This window comes from Tachysurus vachellii, chromosome 20 (genome assembly GCF_030014155.1).
Source record: "Tachysurus vachellii isolate PV-2020 chromosome 20, HZAU_Pvac_v1, whole genome shotgun sequence".
NCBI lineage: Eukaryota > Metazoa > Chordata > Actinopteri > Siluriformes > Bagridae > Tachysurus > Tachysurus vachellii.
In genome coordinates, this window is record NC_083479.1 from 2,185,001 (window position 1) to 2,207,735 (window position 22,735).

At 42.2% G+C, this 22,735-nt stretch overlaps 5 protein-coding genes across 7 annotated transcripts; 1 reads left to right on the forward strand and 4 right to left on the reverse strand.

Annotated features, from left to right (window-relative positions):
• Positions 1–689: 689 nt before the first annotated feature.
• On the forward strand, positions 690–3,562 carry smtlb (somatolactin beta). The gene is made up of 5 exons (XM_060895982.1): positions 690–705; positions 1,889–2,073; positions 2,848–2,961; positions 3,068–3,247; positions 3,365–3,562. The coding sequence occupies exons 1-5, from the start codon at positions 690–692 to the stop codon at positions 3,560–3,562; spliced, it is 693 nt and encodes a 230-aa protein (XP_060751965.1).
• Positions 3,563–4,395: 833 nt separating this feature from the next.
• On the reverse strand, positions 4,396–5,534 carry kcnj1b (potassium inwardly rectifying channel subfamily J member 1b). Its single transcript, XM_060896745.1, has one exon. It carries the CDS (start codon positions 5,522–5,524, stop codon positions 4,397–4,399), a length of 1,128 nt encoding a protein of 375 aa, XP_060752728.1. The 5' UTR covers positions 5,525–5,534; the 3' UTR covers position 4,396.
• A 1,219-nt stretch (positions 5,535–6,753) lies between these two features.
• dcps (decapping enzyme, scavenger) lies at positions 6,754–9,319 on the reverse strand. The gene is made up of 6 exons (XM_060895789.1): positions 9,143–9,319; positions 8,557–8,707; positions 8,266–8,411; positions 7,946–8,059; positions 7,700–7,810; positions 6,754–7,461 (listed from the first exon to the last, which is right to left on the reverse strand). The coding sequence occupies exons 1-6, from the start codon at positions 9,311–9,313 to the stop codon at positions 7,195–7,197; spliced, it is 960 nt and encodes a 319-aa protein (XP_060751772.1). The 5' UTR covers positions 9,314–9,319; the 3' UTR covers positions 6,754–7,194.
• A 134-nt stretch (positions 9,320–9,453) lies between these two features.
• On the reverse strand, positions 9,454–15,316 carry foxred1 (FAD-dependent oxidoreductase domain containing 1). 2 transcript variants are annotated; one of them, XM_060896740.1, is made up of 11 exons: positions 15,112–15,316; positions 13,837–14,057; positions 13,641–13,751; positions 13,390–13,508; positions 12,712–12,806; positions 12,498–12,599; positions 12,268–12,344; positions 11,364–11,524; positions 11,137–11,266; positions 10,772–10,876; positions 9,456–10,514 (listed from the first exon to the last, which is right to left on the reverse strand). In XM_060896740.1, the coding sequence occupies exons 1-11, from the start codon at positions 15,245–15,247 to the stop codon at positions 10,260–10,262; spliced, it is 1,512 nt and encodes a 503-aa protein (XP_060752723.1). In that variant the 5' UTR covers positions 15,248–15,316; the 3' UTR covers positions 9,456–10,259. The 2 variants fall into 2 exon arrangements, with proteins under 2 accessions (XP_060752724.1, XP_060752723.1); XM_060896741.1 differs by lacking the exon at positions 15,112–15,316 and having other exon boundaries at positions 9,454–10,514; positions 13,641–13,746; positions 13,837–13,962.
• A 720-nt stretch (positions 15,317–16,036) lies between these two features.
• stt3a (STT3 oligosaccharyltransferase complex catalytic subunit A) lies at positions 16,037–22,599 on the reverse strand. Of its 2 annotated transcripts, none has more exons than XM_060895763.1 (18): positions 22,445–22,599; positions 21,617–21,728; positions 21,469–21,529; positions 21,215–21,336; positions 20,239–20,384; positions 20,053–20,143; positions 19,607–19,713; positions 19,351–19,515; positions 18,910–19,090; positions 18,318–18,473; positions 18,133–18,224; positions 17,849–18,004; positions 17,533–17,721; positions 17,279–17,395; positions 17,057–17,159; positions 16,658–16,846; positions 16,450–16,565; positions 16,037–16,361 (listed from the first exon to the last, which is right to left on the reverse strand). In XM_060895763.1, the coding sequence occupies exons 2-18, from the start codon at positions 21,702–21,704 to the stop codon at positions 16,323–16,325; spliced, it is 2,118 nt and encodes a 705-aa protein (XP_060751746.1). In that variant the 5' UTR covers positions 21,705–21,728; positions 22,445–22,599; the 3' UTR covers positions 16,037–16,322. The 2 variants fall into 2 exon arrangements, with proteins under 2 accessions (XP_060751746.1, XP_060751747.1); XM_060895764.1 differs by lacking the exon at positions 22,445–22,599 and adding an exon at positions 21,839–21,862.
• Positions 22,600–22,735: the final 136 nt, after the last annotated feature.

Consider the following 22,735-nt stretch of genomic DNA (forward strand, 5'->3'; position numbering starts at 1 on the left):
AAATTGGTGTTTTAAAAAAAGGATAAAAGAAAAAAGATGACATGAAATTAAAAAAAGCACAGGGAGGTTAAAATACACAATTATATAGAATTTAATCATTTTTTTAAACAATTTTTTTAATGAAATTTAAAAAAAAAAAAAACCACCAAAACTGCCAGATTAGGAAATGGCAGATTAGTCAAGCTATTATTTATTTATAATTATTACTCTGTAGACAAACAAATACAAAACATACAATTTTTTTTTAAAGGTTATAATTATTAATATCATGCTTAAGCTTATTTTTACAATGTTGGAGTTTCCACAGTTATAGATATAATAAAAGTGTGTACAGGAAAATTCATCATTAATCTTATTCAAGACGATCTTCTCTGTATGAGACTCTTCTTTAAGAAAACAGTCAGTATTTATACCCTGATTTAATTTTTTTATCATTGTTTAATTAACGGCGCTAAATCTGTTATTTGGTATTTATTGAGAAATCGCAGCTGGTATAATGTTCCAGGATTCACTTGCCGGTGTCAGAAACGCTGCATAAAAACATCGACCCAGACAATCCGTGACCCAAACTATCACCTTACTACTTACATTTATTCATCAAGGAGACTGTGTATAAAAGGTGATGTTGGTCCACGACAGCACAGGTACAGCAGCAAATTTAGGCAAAACTCTTCTGACATTCTACAATCATGAACAAGAACAAAGGTACAGTATCTACTCTACTCTACTCTACTCTACTCTATTCTTCTCTACCTTCATTCATTCCCTACTCCAAAAGCATAAAAATTAGATATTATGGCTTTATTTATACATGGTTTGGGGATTGGTTAAAAGGTGCTGACTGGTTTCTTTAACAGCAGCCTTGACTGCAGTTTAATAGAAAATTAAGGCATATTGTTTCTATAGTGATGGTTATAACATTTAAAGGAAGGAGTCTACAGTGTCAGGATTTTCAGAAGGTTTGCTGACACCAGGGGCGATTCTAGAATTTTCATTTTCGGGGGGCTCAGCCCCCAGGGTAGGGTTGTATACTACTAACCTTATTGCAATCCACTATTCCATTGTATTCTCAATGGAAAAATTTAGATGTGACCAGTCACTAGAAAATTTTGAGTTGTGCCATTTAGTGCTTTCAGACAATATAATGATGTGTGTCTTTAATCATTTCTGTGCATGGCTGCATATTTGTAATGCCGAAATACACAATAATATGTTTTACATTTTAAAAGGACAATTAAAATAAATCATGGTCGTTTTCTAAAGTATGTTTTCATGGGTGTTAATCGCTTTATTTTTTACTTTTTTTGAGAAACCGAACTGTGTATTGGTCCAGTAAACTGCAACTACAAAAAGTGCACCGATGCAGATGTCATATCATAGCAATCCATCAATAAAAGCACACACACCTTGTACTCTCTGATGTTCGCTCTGCTCGGCGTCACTGCGGATTGAAAAACGCGCTGAATCCACGCAGACTCAGTTCAGGGGAGGAGCCGAAACATGACGCAGCTTGTCGCCGCTTCAAATGCGTTTTTAAAGGGGACTGAAGCGATCAAAAAATAATAAATCAAATAATTTTTATTTCTAAAAAGGGCCTAGTGACACCCCTGGCTGACTGAAAAAAACCAGGGCAGAACAGTTTTCCAGATTTGTACACTTTTTTTTAAAGCAAACAAAAGAAAAAAAGAGAGCCTGGTAAGGTTATAACAGTTTATAACTTCTAGAAGATAAATGATAACAAGAACAACATTGTTCCTTGGTCATAATCCAAGTTCCTAACTGTAACTTCGTTCCATCACTTCGTAATTGAATATTTTCCTGTAATACTTTGGATCACACCTGTAACAAACTTCTCTATATTGTCTATATTTTTGGATTTGTGCCGCAGTTCTGCAGGTTTGGATGGGGATCTTGCTATGCTCTGTGAACGGATTACTGGGCTCGGCTCTGGAGTGCTCCGATCACGATCTTACGGGAGCGATATGCTCAATTTCTGTAGAGAAACTTCTGGATCGAGCGATCCAGCATGCTGAGCTCATCTACCGCGTCTCGGATGAGGCCAGGACGTTGTTTGTGAGTAAATACAGCCATGGTTAAATTAAGATTAAAGATGTGAAGGAGCTCTGTGTGGGCAGATCTTGGTAATGATTACTTGAAAAAAAAAAGGTCTATGAAAAGTACTACGTTCTATACTTTTCACTACTATCTCTCTTAAAACTTGTAGTGGTTCTTGCACAGACCCAACACATATCGAAGAAAGTTACAAGTAGTACCAAAAACTAAACTTTAACCCTGAACTATTCAAAGAACCCTTTGGAGAACCCTTCCTCCAGAGGAGTTCTGCTCTGAAAGTTGTTCACCTAAGCCAATGATGTGGAAGTACATCCACTTGATTCCACCTCCAATTTATCTCCTGATTACAACAGGACCTAAAACAAGGTTAGTTGTAGAGACGTGCCTCGGGACTAAGGTATTTTAGACCTTTAGGACCCAAAAGAAAGCTGCAGAAGCTAAAGTATACTGGATAAAGAAAGGACACAGAGATTCATATGGAAGTACTGTATGCCAGGTCCTTGCACAGGACAGGTCCAGGTTTATAGTGCGTCAGATTTGGAAAAGCGTTACTTATACCGAGAACCTAGTGTCGACTGCTCATCTAAGACCTAAATAAAGCTAGAATCTGTGACAGTGACCAGAGTCCAAGGGTTCTGATTACAAATCCAACAACTACCAGTGAGCCAGACTTGTATGCAAGGCCCTGAACTCTCACCTGCCCAGAACTTTACTCAGTTTGCATTATGTCTTTGATAAATGTGCATCAAGTATCAACGGCTTTCTGATTTGCAGGAGGAGATGTTCATCCCTTTAGCGATATCTGCTCATCAAAGCTATGGAGGCAACTCTTGCACATCTAATCTTGTACACGTCCCTACATCCAAGCTTGAAATTCAGCAAATTTCGGTATGTTCCACAATGTTCTAAAGAGTTCCAAATGAGTAGCCTATCATGGGTTGAAAATGCTTTAAGGGACTTGCTGAGAAAATCTGTGGTTTCTTCATTGTTGCAGGACAAATGGCTCCTTCACTCAGTCTTGATTCTGGTTCAGTTCTGGATCGATCCACTGGCTGACCTGCAGGATTCTCTCGACAGGTATGACAACGCACCCAGCTCTCTCCTCAGCAAGACCAGGTGGATATCAACCAAGCTGATGAACCTTAAGCACGGGGTGCTTGTTCTTATGAGTAAGGTATGTTTAAGAAAACAGGAGGATGTTTTCCCTGATGTCCCATGAAGTCCCTTTGACCAAATGAAACCAAAGAAGCTAAAATGCTGCATTCTTTAAGTGTTTCATTTGTGTGCACAGATGCTGGATGAAGGAAGTCTGGAGCTGGAAAATAACGAGAGCATGACACGCCACATGGTTGCTCCTGCCATGGCAGAGCATGTGCTGAGGGACTACACGGTGCTGACCTGCTTCAAGAAGGATGCTCACAAGATGGAGACGTTTCTAAAACTGCTTCGTTGCCGCCAAACTGATAACCTAAGCTGCCCATTTTTCTAGCCATGTGAAAATAATCTACGGTGGACCTTCTGAGAAATGGAATTTCACATACAAAGAGTCTGGAAAAATTTCTATACATGCACAATAAAGACAATATATATTTTTTTTGCAAATTTATGTATGTTTTGCTGATCTATCGCCGCATTTAGCAAAAAAAACGACCAAACATCTCTGCAAATTACACAAACCATCTCAACGAAATGATCCATTTGTTAGATACATTTATTTACAATTAAAATAGAATGGTGTCAACTTCAGCATTTGTATTTGGAAGCAATTTTGCAATCTGTAAAAATTAGGTAAGAGAAAACTTGTAGGAATGATTTGGCATTCATGCTGATTTGCAGATGATTCATTTAAAATGAGTCCCATCTACTTGCAAAAAAAGGCTTTTTTTTTTAGTAAAGACAAATTAAATTTGTATTTATTTTAAACAGTAAGTTGCAATGGAAAGTCAATAGATTAGTTCTATATATTTTTACTGTGAAGATTAGCTTATTACAATGTTGTTATCTTTCAAAGAAAAAAATGCATACAGGAAACAGGAGAGGCCCTAGTGCAGAACCCTGAGGAACACCTTATTTATCCTTTAAATAATCAAAACAATTTTATACTGGCAAACAGTTAATGAATTGTCAGCTCGATCCTAAACAGTGATGCCTACTCAAGATTCAGCCGTGCTGTATTGTTCCAAAGCAGCTCTTTTGTTCTAGGCCACGGGTTCTTAACTCTTTCCAGCACGTTTTAGCGTTTTTCCAGCACCCTACCTGAGATGTGTGTGAGATAGCAGAATAAGCACTAAAATGTACACAGTTTCTCCAGCCTTCTAGGTCTCTACATTTGTACATTGTCCACCAAATCTTCAGTAGTAACTACCTCAAACCCAGGGTTGTCAATGCCTTGCTGTCCGTGCTGGTGAAGTTCTTTGCTGGGTCCATTTAGATAGCAGCTGGGGCAGTGAGGCGTGGCTACTGGAACAGTTTTGGAGAAATTTGAAAAGTCAACACGGTATTTGCCCCCTTTGGTTCGCGAGATGATGGGCAGGAAGCAATAACCCCACTGGATCTCATGTGGGATGTAGGATGTACGAACCTGACACGAGGAGCTTGTAGATTCAGCCATGCCCTCTAAGAAGACCACCAGCTCAATATCCTGCTGCTGAAGTGTATCAGCAGTCATCTCCGAAAATGGACTAGAACTGTCAATTACGTGGTAAAGCGTCAGCGGACAAACAAAGAATAGGTTGTCCTTACCAGCGTCCACCAGGAAGTCAACGTTGACCTGGTCCAGAATAATAGGTTCTCCGTCCGGGGTGAGGCTGGTTTTCAAGAGTTTGCCGTAAATATGGCTGCCAATGAGCAGCGTCTTCCGAAGGTTAGCGACTCGGATCTGTAAGCACAGGCTTTCATTTTTCAAACAGATCACAGCCGTGTCAGTGAAGGTAACAGTCTTGGCACGATTTTTCGGGAGGGAGATTTTGGCCAGAATCAGGCCGCACATGAAGCAGTTTATAATGGCGCCCATTAAAGACTGGATGACCAGAAGGGCTACGGTCTCGACACAGTGACCTGTTAAAGCACGTCCTCCATATCCGATTGTAGTCTGTGTCTCTAATGAATAAAGAAAGGCACTCGTGAGACCGCTTACGTTTTCGATACACTTTAAATGGCCATCAGGAACTTTCTCTCCCTCCAGGTCACCGTTGCTTTTTGCAATGAGGTACCACAGCAGGCCGAAGACGAACCAGCTCCCTGTGAAAGCAGCGACGAATGAAAGTATAACAAAGCGCCATCGGATTTCAACAAATGTGGTCCAAAAGTCCATCAGGTAAGCGAAATGACTGTGGTACGCGACATTGCCAAATTCAATGTTACAGTGGCCGTCCTTGGTCACGAGCCGCGTTCGTCGAATCCTTCGTTCTGCTACGTGATCATGAACTTCCTTGCGGATGAACTGCAACATTCCTTTCACGAAAAAAAGAAGCAAACATTCATGTAGAGAAATTCTGCTATGATGTGATACTGCTGTAATAGTTTTTTTCCCCACAAACATCAGAGTCTAAATACAACCTAACTGTCAGATCGACCATTGCTGACTTACTAAACATGAGCAACCAGCTTGATTAGTGAGATCCAATAGAAAAAGTAACTTACCTCCACTCACACAGAGTTTAGCAGCAGATCTACCAAATACGAGCGAGTTTAACTAGGTGAAATTTCTGTCCTTCCACATCTCCGTCTAGCACAACACCATCGGGGACTCTCGAAAAAAGTAATCCGCATCGCAATGCCCTAATCCCAGGCACATGGCACGCTGTTTACAAAGAGGAAACTTTTTACATAATCTTAAAAATCAGCAAAATAACAATAAAAACCTACACACAATTACGGCACCTTCTTGAACTGACTGAACATTTATCGTGTACGTGGCTTCATGGATTTTTTTTTCTTTTTTAAACCAACCGCATCTAATGAAAAAAAAAATGAACAAAAACCCCCCAAAGAGCCTCCCTACTGCTTGGGAGTTTACCCATGAGGGAACTAAACCTTCACAAAGCAAGCCTTCACCCCCACTCGCCTTTATTCTCTAAACCCCATACACCCCTCTTTCACGTCCACGCTCTCAGGACGCTAGAATATTCCATATGACAACCAGAAATAAAGTGGGTTATAGACAAAGTATTACGTACTCTGCGTAAGTATTCGCTTTGCTTTGCCGCGTTTGCGTACAGGACACAAAATAGTCCAGAACTATAACGTAAGAGATAAAATCAATACAGTTTGCAAAACCGAGTGCGGTTAAAGTGTCACGTTATGCACGGGATCTCAAACAGAGTATTTAATTATTATATACATACAGAACAGACACACACATTCTAGCAGAATGCTACTAAAACCCACACACTATAATCTGATTATAGAAACTGCTTCCTTTTGAAGCTGTAGAGTTTCTCTGAAGAGATTTGTGTGTGTGTGTGTGTGTGTGTGTGTGTGTGTGTAACAAGTTTGAACTCCTCAAAAGAGGCCCCGCGGCTTTGCAACTCAACGAATTTTACACTGCACTTTAAAAGAAAAAAAAAAAAAAAAAAAAGAGAAAAATACCTTTTTTTATTTTACTAATCTTTCCTCCTAGGGATCCAGTTCAAGTCAGTTTGGAGATGTATGTAGGACAAAAATACAGAGACGAGCACAAACTGTACAAAATTGAAAACTTTATTAAAAAGCAGTTTTCTTCCACCAGTGTTAATGAATTAATGTTTAATTTTATCGCCGCACTTTATTCGTTTTTGTTTCCCTACGTATTACAACTCATCTCATACGTTTTCAAAAGACAGTCCTAAAATAACCGATATGTCGTATTTAAACCACAAACTGATCGGTTAAACAGATTATTACAGATGTGTATGTTTCTATATATACACACAAGAAAAGAGCTTCTGATTTTGTTAAAGTTCTCGGCCGAGCTCTTCGGTGAACATCTCGTTTTTTTCTTAAGACAGAAATGTGTTTAATTCACAAGGAATGAGTAGAATAAAAAAAATAAAATAAAATCAGGTGCGTAGTCATAAAATCCACTGTAGCCACAGGTGTAACAGTGAGTTACAGTCGTACTTTTCACACGCTAGTAAAAGTCTAGACTCTCCCGGCATCTCTGAACTTGCTCAGCAGCGTGTCGTCCGCCCGGATGGGGAAGGTCAGCGTGTGTTTGCTGTAGTACTCCGGTTGGTCCTGCAGGTTCTGAATGACGTCAGTGAGCAGGTGAGCTCTCTCCACACCGCACCCTGGAGCTTCGTAATCCAGTGTGATGAAGTGCACGTGGAGGTGATAGTAGGACGGCTGGTAGTGCAGCATGACTCGCAGTTTGGACGCCGGGACGCTGTAGCGCTTCATGATGGCCTCCTGTTAGGAGTCAGGGGCGTTTTAAACATATACTACCACACACAACCGAGGGCTGTATTCCTCAACACGAAGAATAAATTTGTAAGCAAAAACCAGCGAGAGAGAGAAACGTCTCTTTACTATCGTTAAGCCTCGTCATTAAACTGTTTAACATTTAAACATAAAGAAATGATCCTTTTAGACCCCGTTTAAAAGTTTCTGACACTTCCGTTATCCGTGTTTCCTCTTTCACACTTACCAGTCCTTTCTCCCGGATGTTTCTCAGTAAAGGCAGATGATCAGGAGTGAGATCTCTCAAGCTCTTCACGTCCCTTCGATGTACAAGTGCAATCAGATACAAGTCGTCAACCTGAAACGACGGAAATAAAACTCAGACTTCAGGCCGCGCCTCCGTTTAAAACGATAAAGCGCAATAGGGCTGTTACGTCTTGATGATATGATGATATTTAGTAAATGAATCATTTAAAGTCACATCTTAACAAACCTGCTTTTGGTCCCATTTGAAATCTGGAAGCAGCACAAAACCGTCTTGCGGATCTGGATCTTCGAAAACGATCCGATCGGCTTCCGCTTTCTTTTCCAAGATGTTGTAAACCCACTGTGAGAAAAATCAACCGTCTCTTTAAGACACAGTCCACAAAAAGCTTCTCAATGACTCAACAACAAACTTTCCAATCATGTAACTCTCTACCTGTGAAAGTAGGAGGAGTAGTTTTTGGTGAGACCAACACACGCAAAAAACAGAAATGTGGACCTAAATGTCGGTGGAAACGGTGACAAGAGCAGTACAGAGACATGACCGACCTGCACGCTGAAGCTCTGGCTGTTAATGTACGGAAGTGTGATGGACTGATAATCTTCCTCGGTCTCCTCGACGAGGAACGTCTCTTGACGCTGATACTTCTTCACGTGTTTCTCCGTCGCTGGACAGATCACAGTGGTCTTAACTCCTGCAAATAATAAAACCTTTATCTTAAGCGATATCGGACGCATCTGCAGCAGAAAATACACCGTAAATACATCGAATCAAGATCTACTAGTGAAGAAGTGTAGCCAGGTTCAGATGTCCGTCTGAAAGACGTCTAGGTTTCTTACCGTTGAGATGCGGTGGAGGATGGAGCTGGTAGGTGCTGTAGATGTCGTTCTTCATCTCCAGCAACTGCGTGCTCTCCTTTAACATCTCCGCAAGGACGTCTTGTGTGATCGGTGTTTTCTCCAGGATGATGACAGCGTCCTGGTCATCAATCTAATGAAAGGTGAGTAAATACACAACAAAAAGAGGATTAAATGTAGAATAAATCAATGAATCTTTTATATTCTAGTGTAATGTTGGAAAATTTGAGTTGGAAAATGGAGAAATAATATTTATAATGTGTTCCTGGTCTTCAAGAATCAATGTTTAAGCCTTAACACAAAAGATCTTGAGATGTTTGTATCTGGAAAATTAACTGCAATCGTGATGTATTATTTTTAGTGCTATGTAACTGAACGGTAAAGTAGGCCGTATCCTAAACAGCTAAGTCTCATACGCGTAGTGCACTAGGAAGGGCGTAGACGCTGTTATTTCTCACACTAACTAGTGCACTAATGAAGACAACAAACAGCGGTTTGGAACGCAGCCCAAGAGCAGCGTTAGCTAACAAGCTAACTCAGCGTCTTCCTGCTATTTTATAATTCGTACCTTTCCGTGCACGAAAATGTTTTTCTCCCTGGCTGAGTCGCGGAGGATCCGTCCGACTTTAAACCCCGATACGGACATCTCCGCTGCGGCCTCGCCATCGTTTTCATCGGTTTTAAGTCGCTTTGTTGCATTCTGTGTTTTTGACTCTCCGCTATTTAGAGTCGCCGCCATTTTGTTCACGTGACTCAAAAGGACCAATGACGTTTAAGAAGAAAAATATAAACATTTATATCATATATTTTTTAATTATTATTTAAGGAGTACAAAAAGTACAACTTAAAAAAAGGAAAAAAGGTACATTCATTTGACAAGCACAATAACTACAACAATTAGACCATACTTATATAAATCATACAAAAATGTGTTACTTGCCCCCTTGTGGTAAAGAACGGTATAGCACAAAAATCTTTACACAATTAACACCTGATGTAAACAGTTTATTTATTCATTCATTCATTCATTCATCTTCTACCGCTTATCCGAACTACCTCGGGTCACTCCCAAGCAGTAAGGAGGCTCTTTGGGGGTTTTGTTCATTTTTTTTCATTAGATCTCAGGCGTCATCAGGCATCAAGGCAGGATACACCCTGGACGGAGTGCCAACCCATCACAGGGTACACACACACACACTCTCATTCACTCACACACTACGGACAATTTTCCAGAGATGAAAATCAACCTACCATGCATGTCTTTGGACCGGGGGAGGAAACCGGAGTACCCGGAGGAAACCCCCGAGGCACGGGGAGAACATGCAAACTCCACACACACAAGGCGGAGGCAGGAATCGAACCCCCAACCCTGCAGGTGTGAGGCGAACGTGCTAACCACTAAGCCACCGTGCCCCCGTACACAGTTTAATACTAATATATTTATTTCACACACTTTTTTCTTCTATCTAGAAATTTCACACACACACACACACCAGAGGTTTGCATTCCTTTCAGAAATTAGCGGCAGCGTTTTACAATTTTTTTTGCTTTGGATTTTTATTATGATGCTAAAACACATCCACATTCTCCAGCAAGCAAACTGGGAATTAAATCAAAGCACATTTTAGGGGTGATCTGATCTGTCTGTACTTCAGACAGCCCTTGGTTATTTATTTCATTTCTTTTCACACGATGTTCCTCTCCAGCATGGGCTCCTGGTAGAGGATGCGTCTGAAGTCGAAGGAGCTCAAGTCGATGGTCTTGAAACCTCCATCCAGGATGAGCTCGGCCACTGCGCGGCCCACGGCGGGAGAGTGCTGCAGCCCGTGTCCGCTGAAACCCGTCGCCAAGTACATGTTGTTGACCAGTGGGTGCAGACCCACGATGCCGTTCTGGTCAAAAGTGTTGTAGTCGTAAAACCCTGCCCATGCTCCTGACACCTGGTGAAAAATAATAATTATTCATCACTCTATTTATATCAGATCTCAGTAATCAGGTGAGTAAATATATTTACAGGATAGTTTTACCCATAAGGCACCCAGTGTACGACTGAATAGAGATCTAAAGCTGCATGTTTAATGGATAAAGCCATGTCTCGTGTTTAGTACAGAACGTTCAAGCAGGTGATTTGGGGATCTGGGGCTCAGGTGATTTGGGGCTCAGGTGATCTGGGGCTCAGTTTGTTACGGTTTCTCACCTTCAGACTCTCAAAAGCAGGAAGTCGATGTGCCAGAAGAGGCCAGACTTTCTCCTGGAAAAACTCATGGTCCACATCCAGGTTACTGCAGTCCGGTTCCTCGTTCTGGTAAACAAACAAGAACATACAGGAGAAATTCTTCAACGTACAGGAGAAATTCAATTTCAATGTAACGTAATGAAAAAATAAATAAATCAGTTCCCCATCCTTTATGGCATCATGTAAATGTTTGGACATTTACTTTTAGTTTCCTTTGGTGTCACTAAAAATCTTTGCATGACATCATGAAAACTCTAGAATTCTTCTAAACCAGCTGTCACTTTAATATTAACTCTAGACAGCCACAGAGCTACAGTAAGCCACACCTCCTCTGGTGAAATCCCTGTGATGTAATTTCCTCCAAGGCCTTCTCTGCGCAGGTAAAACCCTGAGTAGTCGATCAGAAACGGACACTCCAGGCCCGGACCGTCAGGACAACGCACCACGTAAATGTACCTGCAGGGCGGTGGAGAACAAAAGCACCTTCATTAGCTTAGAGAAAAGTAACATCACCTTGTGATTCGTTCAGAACGTCATCAAATGTTCACGTTACCTTTTTCTGGGTTCCACAGGTAACCGAAAGGCCGCCTCGTCGTTTTTCATGCCGCGTCCGATGCCAAGCATGTCGACGATTTTCCCCGAGCTGGCACCGGCCGCGTTCACCACGACAGCGCACTCCACAGGCTGGTACTCCAAACTGTTAGGCATCTGAACCTGGAACAGACTCACAGCTGAGCTTATTAGATACCAATCAGATACTGTGGGTGGGGCTAACTATTGTGTAATGCATTAGGATACAATATTTTTCTTGTTAACCAATCAGATACTGTGGGTGGGGCTAACTGCTGTGTAATGCATTAGGATACAATATTTTTCTTGTTAACCAATCAGATACTGTGGGTGGGGCTAACTGCTGTGTAATGCATTAGGATACAATATTTTTCTTGTTAACCAATCAGATACTGTGGGCGGGGCTAACTGCAGTGTAATGCATTAGGATACAATATTTTTCTTGTTAACCAATCAGATACTGTGGGCGGGGCTAACTGCTGTGTAATGCATTAGGATACAATATTTTTCTTGTTAACCAATCAGATACTGTGGGCGGGGCTAACTGCAGTGTAATGCATTAGGATACAATATTTTTCTTGTTAACCAATCAGATACTGTGGGCGGGGCTAACTGCTGTGTAATGCATTAGGATACAATATTTTTCTTGTTAACCAATCAGATACTGTGGGCGGGGCTAACTGCAGTGTAATGCATTAGGATACAATATTTTTCTTGTTAACCAATCAGATACTGTGGGCGGGGCTAACTATTGTGTAATGCATTAGGTAACAATATTTTTCTTGTTAACCAATCAGATACCGTGGGCGGGGCTAACTGCTGTGTAACGTTGGTATCCACTATATTATTAAAGAGTTCTGCTTCTTGCTTTAAGGGATAAAACTCACATTAACGTATTTGATCCTTTTTAAGTTGAGAAGGTCTCCGTCCATGGTTTCTGCATTTTGTGTCCAGCATCTAAATCCTGAAAAAATATGAGAGGAAAAAAAAAAATGCAGAAAACACACAAGCACACACACACAGATGATTCTGGTTATGATTAACAGACGTCTACTGTACAGACGACCACACTGCCTTTAATACGTTATGTAAAAGGATTTTTTTTTAAAAAGTTAACCTGTGACTTCTCCAAAGCACTGATACACTCCCATAGACATGGCTTTCCGTCTGAAGGCGTTCAAGAGGGTCCAAGGGTCGAACCAGCCTTCGTTCTCGAGTCCTGGTGAAGAGACGACATTCAGTACGGTTTCATTAGTGGTTTAATGAATTTACAAAAAAAAAACATTTACCTGGACCCAAGCACACTGTTAAAATTTAAAAAATAAAAGTACCCAGAGATGCCAGAGCAACGCCGTCGGTGTTCAGACAGGGGAATCTCTCCTTCAGCTGTGTGAGTGACAGCAGGGTAACTTCAGCCCCGAATTCTCTAATAGGTAAAAAAAATAGATAGAAAATAGATTCATATAGATTCAGTGTAACGTTTCAATTGGTTGATTCTCACAAGGAGTCAACTCAGAAGGCCTTAAGTAGTCGGGATTTGACTCAACTTTTCTGGGAATCCATTCAACGAGACAAGACGAGACTCAGTGGGTCTCAAGTAGCCACCACAAGATTCCATGGGAATCAACGTGACCCTCTGTCCTATTAATTGTTACTTGAATTAAATCTTGGTGATTCGCAGTGGGCCTTGAATCGATTCAGTGTGCCTTCGAGTTGACTCAGTGGACCTCGAGTCGGCTCGCTCAAATGAACTGGACTCTGGGTGAATCACCTTGACTCGTTCTGACTCTGCCCCGTTAATTTGAACTTGACTCTGTGACTCGACTCACTGGGATTTAACTCCTCGATATTTAACTGTCAAGACTCCGAAGATGGCCCATCAATATAAAGCTAGTTTCCTTATTTACCAGTAAACTAATTGTACTGTTTAAGCATTAAAAAGATTCATTTGTTATAACACACACTGTATGTAAGATATGAACCATACTGTATTAATTAATGCTGCTCACTTTTGAACAGCGTAGTTCTGCTCCAGAATGTGCGCCGACGCTTCGCTGGCCAGGAAAAGATAACCCGAGTGATTAAATTGCAGGTCGATGGGATCTTCATTCAGCACGTGGAGATGTTCCTGCACAAAGGGAAAGTCAAATCCTAAACCATTTTCACACCATTACCGAAGTCATGACGGTGGTCTGGTCAGAGCGAGGATTATGTCTCGTGTATTCCTGATAAACTCGTGAGTGGAGCAGTGAAGGATTACGTTAATGTTCTTCATGAAGTTAGCAGAGGCCAGAGAGAGCTGGATGTTCTCCTTCAGCGAAAACTGCTGCCGAATTCCTCCAGCAGAGAGAACCGTGGAGGCCTGACTGTACTGAGAAGAAAAAAAGAGGGGGAAAACTGAAATAAGAAAAAGCAGAACTTTGCAAGTGCATGTAGCTCAGGTGAGAAAGACTCACGGTGGGATCCTTCTCCACCAGCAGCACCCTCAGTGAATCCTGAGACCTCAGTTTCCTCTTCAGCCAGTAAGCGATGGACCAGCCCATCACTCCACCTCCGACGATCACGATGTCGGCGCGTTCAGGTGGAAGGCCTTGGGTCAGCTCGATCGGGCTCCAGTCACTGCCCGGCATCGCCATTTTCGCTTTCTCACGAAAAGCTTTAAACTGGTTCTCAAGATCTAGGGAGCAAAAATATATGCATTTCCTTTACACACATCAGGTGAACAGAGGAGTCTGACTGGTCTGAGATCAGGTGAACAGAGGAGTCTGACTAATCTGAGATCAGGTGAACAGAGGAGTCTGACTGGTCTGAGATCAGGTGAACAGATGAGTCTGACTGGTCTGCGATCAGGTGAACAGAGGAGTCTGACTGGTCTGAGATCAGGTGAACAGAGGAGTCTGACTGGTCTGAGATCAGGTGAACAGAGGAGTCTGACTGGTCTGAGATCAGGTGAACAGAGGAGTCTGACTGGTCTGAGATCAGGTGAACAGAGGAGTCTGACTGGTCTGAGATCAGATGAACAGAGGAGTCTGACTGGTCTGAGATCAGGTGAACAGAGGAGTCTGACTGGTCTGAGATCAGGTGAACAGAGGAGTCTGACTGGTCTGAGATCAGGTGAACAGAGGAGTCTGACTGGTCTGAGATCAGGTGAACAGAGGAGTCTGACTGGTCTGAGATCAGGTGAACAGAGGAGTCTGACTGGTCTGAGATCAGGTGAACAGAGGAGTCTGACTGGTCTGAGATCAGGTGAACAGAGGAGTCTGACTGGTCTGAGATCAGGTGAACAGAGGAGTCTGACTGGTCTGAGATCAGGTGAACAGAGGAGTCTGACTGGTCTGAGATCAGGTGAACAGAGGAGTCTTACTGGTCTGAGATCAGGTGAACAGAGGAGTCTTACTGGTCTGAGATCAGGTGAACAGAGGAGTCTGACTGGTCTGAGATCAGGTGAACAGAGGAGTCTGACTGGTCTGAGATCAGGTGAACAGAGGAGTCTGACTGGTCTGAGATCAGGTGAACAGAGGAGTCTGACTGGTCTGAGATCAGGTGAACAGAGGAGTCTGACTGGTCTGAGATCAGGTGAACAGAGGAGTCTGACTGGTCTGAGATCAGGTGAACAGAGGAATCTGACTGGTCTGAGATCAGGTGAACAGAGGAGTCTGACTGGTCTGAGATCAGGTGAACAGAGGAGTCTTGTTGGAGTAGTTTGATTTATAAATAGAGCTGAAACTCACCCGAGATGAAGTCTTTCCCCACATGTCTCCCTGTACTGAAGACACGACTGCATTTTACTCTGCAGCGATTAGTGCTGACTAAAGCCAACGCTTTGTAACTGTGGCGATTAAACAGGATTTTCTGCCAACTGGACATCGCTACAGTGAACCGACTCCTGCTGTGATCTTTAACTGACACACGCACAGAATACACACGACGAGCGGTTTAGCCCCGCCCCTTTGTTCACGTCACACCACGCCTCTCTACGTGGATCCCGGAAGTGTATTTCATTACTTTAATTCAGCCGTGGGTTTTTATTTACAACTCAGTTTTTTTTAGTAGTGGACCCTGGAATTGCACATTGAGAACATTATCTGCAACCAAATACGTTTGTCCGGACATTTCACGATGTATTAGTGTCTTTGCGCGATTTCCTGCTGCGCTCTAAAAACTACATTTCCCATGAGCACTTGGGACTTCCCGTGGCGTGCAGGTGGCCTCGAGACTGCAAGTTAGTACGAGACTGCAAGTTAGTACGACAACGTGGTCCTAAATATATCGTTTTACACCAAAAACGACTAAAACAGCGAGCTGTTTGATTAAATAGCAAGTCATCGTCCTTGTTTATTAGATGGTATAGTATTTATAGTCTGTACAGCTCGGATGAGTGGCCCGGATGAGAAGGCGAGTTCTGATTGGCCCAGAGGCTCCTCCGTCAAACGTTGTCAAAATGGACGCCACTTGGTTTCAACAAAAGCTCAGATAATCCTGAGGCGAATTTAATTCATGTATTAACTCATTTATTAAAACATATATAAAAAGCAAAACGTTATTTAACGTTTAATTTTTAAATGTATGACTTTATATGTATTTTTTGTTGTTTGTATACCTTTGATAATAATATTAATATCAATAATAATATCAATAATAATAAAGACACATGAATCCCATTCACTCCATTTATTTTCCCATTGGTAGACAAATCATTTGGTTGGTCACTGATTGCAGAAACACATACTGACGTTTTCCTGTACGTTTTGAAGTCTTACTTCATTCCCAAAAAAAAAAAAAGTAACACCACATTGTAAATCATAAAAAAGGCAATAGAATCTTGTCCTGCAATCACAACAGAAGTATAAAAAATATCCACACTGCTCTTCAGATCACAGGGGAAGGTGTTCAGTGCTGCGTTTGTGTGTAAGTGTGTGTTTGTGACTCGAGTGTCTGGGCTTTACGTTCGCGAGAGGCCTCGGTTGTCCAGGTCTTTAACCTGTTGGACAGAAGAACAGGTTCATCAAGAAGAACATCTTCATTTGACATGAGAGAGTTTAGCTTCAGAGATGTTTAGAGATGTTTACCTTGTATATTCTGACCAGCCAGTGCTCTGTGGTGTACGCCTCTTCCAGCACGTCCAGCTCGAAGTCCTTGTTGCCGATCTCGGCGTTACGGACACGGTCGTAACCAGGAGGACGTTCTGAAAAGAGCATGTGTGTTAGTTCTCTTTTTTTTAAAAAAAAAAGTGCAGTGTGAATTTAAACCAAAAGCAGACTGGACAGAGACACTCACTGGCCTCGGTGTAGACCTGGCCGAAGCGGTAGTAGCACATCTTGTACATTAAGCAGTTGAGCAGAACCGGAGACCCTTCCCTGTCCACACGGAACTCTCCAGTGGGAGTGTAGTAATCGTGCTCCCTGATGTGGCGCCCCGTGTCTGTGCTGCCTCCGATACGCACCATCCACAAGAACTTATTTATGTCTATCAGAAAGCCCAGAAAGAAAGATCACATTTATAAAAAATTAATAATTCACAAAATAATTAGAATTAGCAATATTTAAAAAAAAAAATAAAATGTGAAAAGTCAGCCGGATTTAAAAAAGAATTATCATGTAAAGTTGTGCTTGTATTTAAAATAAATAAATCATTTTCTTTGTACTGTTTTGTTGACTTCTCCTCAGGGTCACGTACCGTCTGATGAATATCCAGTCAGCCCTCCGAAGATCACCAACACGTAGCTGACGTCCAGCTCTCTCATGATCTCGTAGGCCTTCTCCTCTGAAGAGGCCATCGCCTACACACACAAACACACACACACGTTATAAAAACACACACATCACATCACTAGAAACAGCTCATAACCTGATTGTAAAATAGAAATAAACTCGGTCTAAAGAAGGCTGTCCTGGTCACCTGGCCGACTCGAGAGATGTGTGTGTTGTTCCAGGTGTTGTTGTCCACCAGAATCGTCCGATTTGCCATGGCGGTTATCTGATAGCCGTAATCCCACCAGGACATGACCTTGGCATCCTGAGGTAGAGGAGGGAAAGAAAAAAAAAGGTGAATATGAAGGTGAATATGCAAATAAAAAAAAACAACTAAAGGAAAAAACGTTGCATATTAATACAAAAAGGAAGCGAGTAAATGAGTAAGCCTGCGTGGTTGACCTCGGGGGTGTTGTGTCTGAGCCAGTAATACGCCTCTCTGAAATCGTCGAAGATGATGCGGCTGCCGTCTCCTCCGCGAGCCGAGAGCACGATGGAGGGGGAAGAATAGGCCTCGCTGGTCACCCACGTCGAGTGGAAGGTGTACGTGATCAGGAAGAAAGCCATCACCAGAATCATTCCACTGGCAACCTGCAGACATGTGTGTGGGTGGGGGGGCCCCACACAATCAGACAATCAGTAAAAATTCTAAAAGTAACACAGGCTTTTGTTTAATGTTACACGTCGGCCATTTTGAACCCATTACAAAAGGTTTCACCTCGTTCTTGATGGGGTATGTGGAGTCCTGCTGCTTCTTGGACTTCTTGTCCGGTCGGCTGACGTCCAGGTTCTTCATGTATGTGGTGAGAACCTGAGAAACGCCGATTCCTGACAGGATGCACATGACCGGTGCCAGAACCAGCATCAGACGCACCTACGGCGATGGGGACAATGAATCGCAGCTCCAAATTACACACGTGATAAAAAAGCTTTATTTCGATCCGTACAAAATCGCTATCAATCGTTCTTTCGAGCTAAATCCCAAATAAACACGGAGCTTACCATCACAGCGGAGAAGTACATGCTGGTGACGCCGTACATGATGATGAAGATCCGGGCGTCCGACAGGTTGTTGAAGCAGTAATACAGGCCCACTGTGGAGAACAAAAGAAAACAAATAAATAAATAAAACATGCAGATGTTATGTTTTTGAGTTCCTAAGGGGAAAAAAAAGTATAATTCTTTACCAGGGAACATGAAGACCAGCAACTGCAGGTCAAAGTAGTAAGAGGACCAGGTTGTGGGCTGGTGCTCGGACACGGAGGCGATGATGGGGATGTTGTTCTTGGCATAGGACGGGTCCAGGAGGGAGTAGAAACGACCGGTCCAGGGGGAAATCTTCCCTGATCACAACCGGAAGTATCACAAGACAAATTTATGTGACTCATACAAGCAAAGCGACATGGATTTATAATTTTCAGGCTTCTGACTATTATTTGCAATTATTTTTAATAGTGTTTTAATTCTGTGAGCACTCGCTATTTATTATTCCTTTCTGCCATACTGACGATCAAATACTGAAAAGGACAAATCTTTCCGTTCGTCTAACGTTATCAGTCAAATTTTATGGTGAACCTGGAAGCTGTTACGGCAACCGAGTAATAAACAAAATGAAACCCTACTTTTAAAATTTACCTCCTGTTTGTCTGCAACCTGCTATAATCTTAGACAAACACTTTTTTCATTAATAAGATAAGAGCACACAGACTGAGCAGGTGTGTGTGTGTGTGTAAGAGAGAGAGAGAGAGTGTGTGTGTACAGGGTGTGTCGTGTTCATACCCGTCAGCATGAGCACGACTCCGACGGTTAGCAGCACGAAGCCGACCAGAGAAAAGACGCTCTTGAAGAGGATCTCGAACTGCTGGGCGCTGAGTTTGCTGCGCAGGTAATCGACGAAGGCGTGAATCTGACAAAGGCCGAACACGCCGAACGCAGCCATGTGCTCGGAGGATTGCACGGGCTAGAGAAGAAAAGAAAAAAAAAAAAGACTGGATTAAAATACCTGTTTATTTAGAGAGCCGAGAGATTAATAATAGCTTCAGAAAACTGCCCCAAAAAACTCAGTTTGCCCATTTTAGAAATAAGCTCCGCCCCCTTGTGTAATACAGAGCTTTATAGGACAAAAATCTCTTAATAAATGTGTATGAATCATTTCTATTCATGATGCTGAGAACTCGTGAGTTGCTATTGAGAATGATTCCTGATGTGAGACTGATGTACCTGGAAGCCCACGAAGGAGATCTGCATGGACAGGATGGTGCCGAGGCAGTACACGGTGCAGTAAGCCACGTAGATGCGGTGGGAGAAACGTCCGGTGAACATCAGCACCAGTACGTGCAGGGGGATCAGGTTGATGAGGAAGACGTAGCCTCCCCACGATGACACCTAAAGGAAGAAGAAATAAATAATCTAATATATCTACATAGAAAATCAGCACAGTCGTGACGACAGCAGTGCCACGCGGGAGGACGCTCACCATGTAGAAGTACGCCAGGGCGCAGATGGCGGACCAGTAAATCGAACCCGTCTTCACCGCCTTGATCCACATGTAGTAAGTCAGCAACATGCAGAAAATAGCGATTCCTTTCCAGAGGAAGTAAAACAGGGTGTAAATCCATACGTTAACCCAGACCTAGCTCTACTCGTCGTCGTGGTTACGTATCAAAATATGCTTAAACAGATTTCTTTCACCACGAGAAATAAATAAGGAATAAAAAAAAAGAAACACTTTTAATCCTCTTCCACTTTTTTAAATAATGACATGAAAAAGAAAAAAAATATAATTTATATATATTTATATATAAATTTATTATAATTAATTATATATAATCTATAATTTTTATATAAATCACAATATGCTATAATAACCTATGATATTGCTTAGAGAGAGAAAAAAAAAAGGATAAATGACATTTTTGAAACCTTCGTTATCGTAGGAGCCTGCGACAGATCGGGAAATGTATCCTGGTACGACAGCAATCATGGCGGCTGCAAGAAGCCCAGCACCAGCATCCTGTCAAAAAAATAAAAATATTCATGATTGTTACCTTTATATCTGAGCGAAACGGCACGACCTGAAAGCGCTGATTTAGGACAGAGAGCAGAAACCTTGAGCTCCTTGGTGAAGTGGTAGGTGACGATGGCGGTGAAGGAGGAGAAGAGCGGTGCAAGGAACACGCAGACGTTTCGGATGTCGATGGTCACGTGGAAGAAGTGCAGCATGTGGTAAAGCGCTGCCGATGTCACCATCAAACCTGCACGGGAAATGTTTTTGCATTCTTAATGTGTTGAATTGCAAAATGTTATTAAAATTAGTTTATTGTCTTCTTGTTGGTGTTTTTTTCCCCTCTCAATACGAGGCAAGGTTACTTGATATGTGATGTCACTAAATGAGATCCAGAGTTTGAACCAATCACAGGCTGATATCGTCGCTGTCAGGTGGAATCCTCGTATCTCCAAAACCGTTATTTTTCAGGTAATGAAAAAAACGCCGTACCTTATCTGCAGTACACAGGGTTTAGTTTAGTGGATTGTCTTGCGCTAAATTCCTGTCCTCAGATGAGCACCAGAACTAGCGGGGGTCAAGATTTTTTTTTCTTTGAGCCCAGTGTTTTGAAGACATTTACCTCAGAAGACGTGTTGATTCGTTGCGACTCTTCTTGAGGAGAAATATGCCGTGAAGCTCTCCCACGGAGTGAGGAAGAGGTGGACAGTTGAAGTGTCCAATGGAGTTATGAGATTTGCGCTCAAGCTATTTTCAGGACTTTAGATTGGTTAATAACTTGTAAAAATAACAGACGCACGTGGGGACTGACCAATAGCATCGATATGTGAAAAAATATGAAATTGACCAAATATGGACATACGAGGTTTCCGCCCGACAGCGACGATATACAAATTACACTGAAATATTTAAACGACAGTAACAAGAGGATGCAGAGACGAAATCGTGGTAGCCGTGGTAACAGGATGTGTTTGATTTCAGTCTGTTACGGGTTACATCGCCAAAGGAAAGATTTCATGTTCCTTGTCTGGTGATTTGTCCAGCGTACACTAGCACCACGTTCGGTTTCACTCTGCCTACCAGGATAGATGGTGCCTCCGATGATTCTGCCGAGCGGGTACCACGCACGATCGTCGAACCAGTTGTGAAACTTGTAAAAGCCTTCCTCGGCCAGGAAACGAGTGGTGCGGTAATTGAAATACCTGAGTTCAGGAGCAAAGACACACACACACACACACACACACACACACACACACACACACACACACACACACACACAATCAAGCACGGTCAACATCTCCATCGTACCTCCATCTCTGTGTGCGGATACTTACGGATCGAACTCATGGATGACGCTCTCGAACCTCAACACAGAGAAAAGGCGAGTGGAAAACGCTGCATCGAGAAAGAGAAGAGAAAGTGGAGTGTGAGACGTTAAGACATTACCCATCTACACCGCAGAACAAATAGAAAAGCACTCACACAGCACGGCCGCCATGGACAGGATGAGGAGCTTCAGCAGCGTGTCCTGTTTCTCGTAGGACAGCCGCAGGAAGCCCATCTTTGTCATTTTTACTTTGCTAGCACTCAATACCTGAGAACAAGAAAAGAAACAGTTTTTTGTCATATAAAACAGTCACTGTGGCATTATGGATCAATGCAGCCAGTCTGACAGGTCTACAGGTATGCTTTTATTTCTCCTACCTGTATTAACAAACCCCGCCCACTGCACGATTTCGTCTACACACTATCACCTGATTGGCTGATTTCACTGTCCATACAAAACAATTTTAGGTGTGAACCAATCCCCTGGGTGAAGAGGCGGATTTTCCGGAATACGGGTAGGGAAATAAATCAAGGTTTTTTTTGTTTTTTTTGCAAACAAATGGTTTTTAATGACGTTACGATCAACACGAATTATACACACGGTTACGGAAATAACTGAATGAACAAATCAAATGGAAGCTAGATACTTAAAATACGTTAACAGGATCTGGACCTCGTGAAAACTGGCAGGAAAAATGCAACAAAATGCTAATTTTATATTTCATGCACAATATATTTAAAAGGCTTAGTACCTCTTGATAACTAATGTTTTTAAAAAAAAATAAGCAGTAATAAGATCACGAAGCATTAAAAACCGGTTCATTTCCTATTGCTAACCTGAACTAGCTTGCTAACTAGCATGCTAACAACACAGCTAACTGCTACACCAACCTAAACATTTCCTTTAAACTAAGGTTTTTTTCCGTAAGCATTGCAGAGTATATATATTTATCTCAAGGTTATACAGCAAATATAAACAATTACCAATTTCTTTCATCGGCGGTTCACTTCCACGCCGCTTCTGTTACACACTTCACTTTTCCCCACATACACACACACTACTCACTCAACGACCAGAGCCCCGCCCAGCCACGTAAAACCCACGCTTATTGGTTGATCAACAATCCTGTCTACATTCCCTTGTTTCTTATTGGTCGTCTAGCTGTCACTCAAAGCGTTATGAAGCCCATGCTTTTCTTATGGCGATTCAGAACTGACGTGTCCTTACAGATGTGCCACTGTACACTAGTACTGAAAAAGTACTTTTATTTTAAA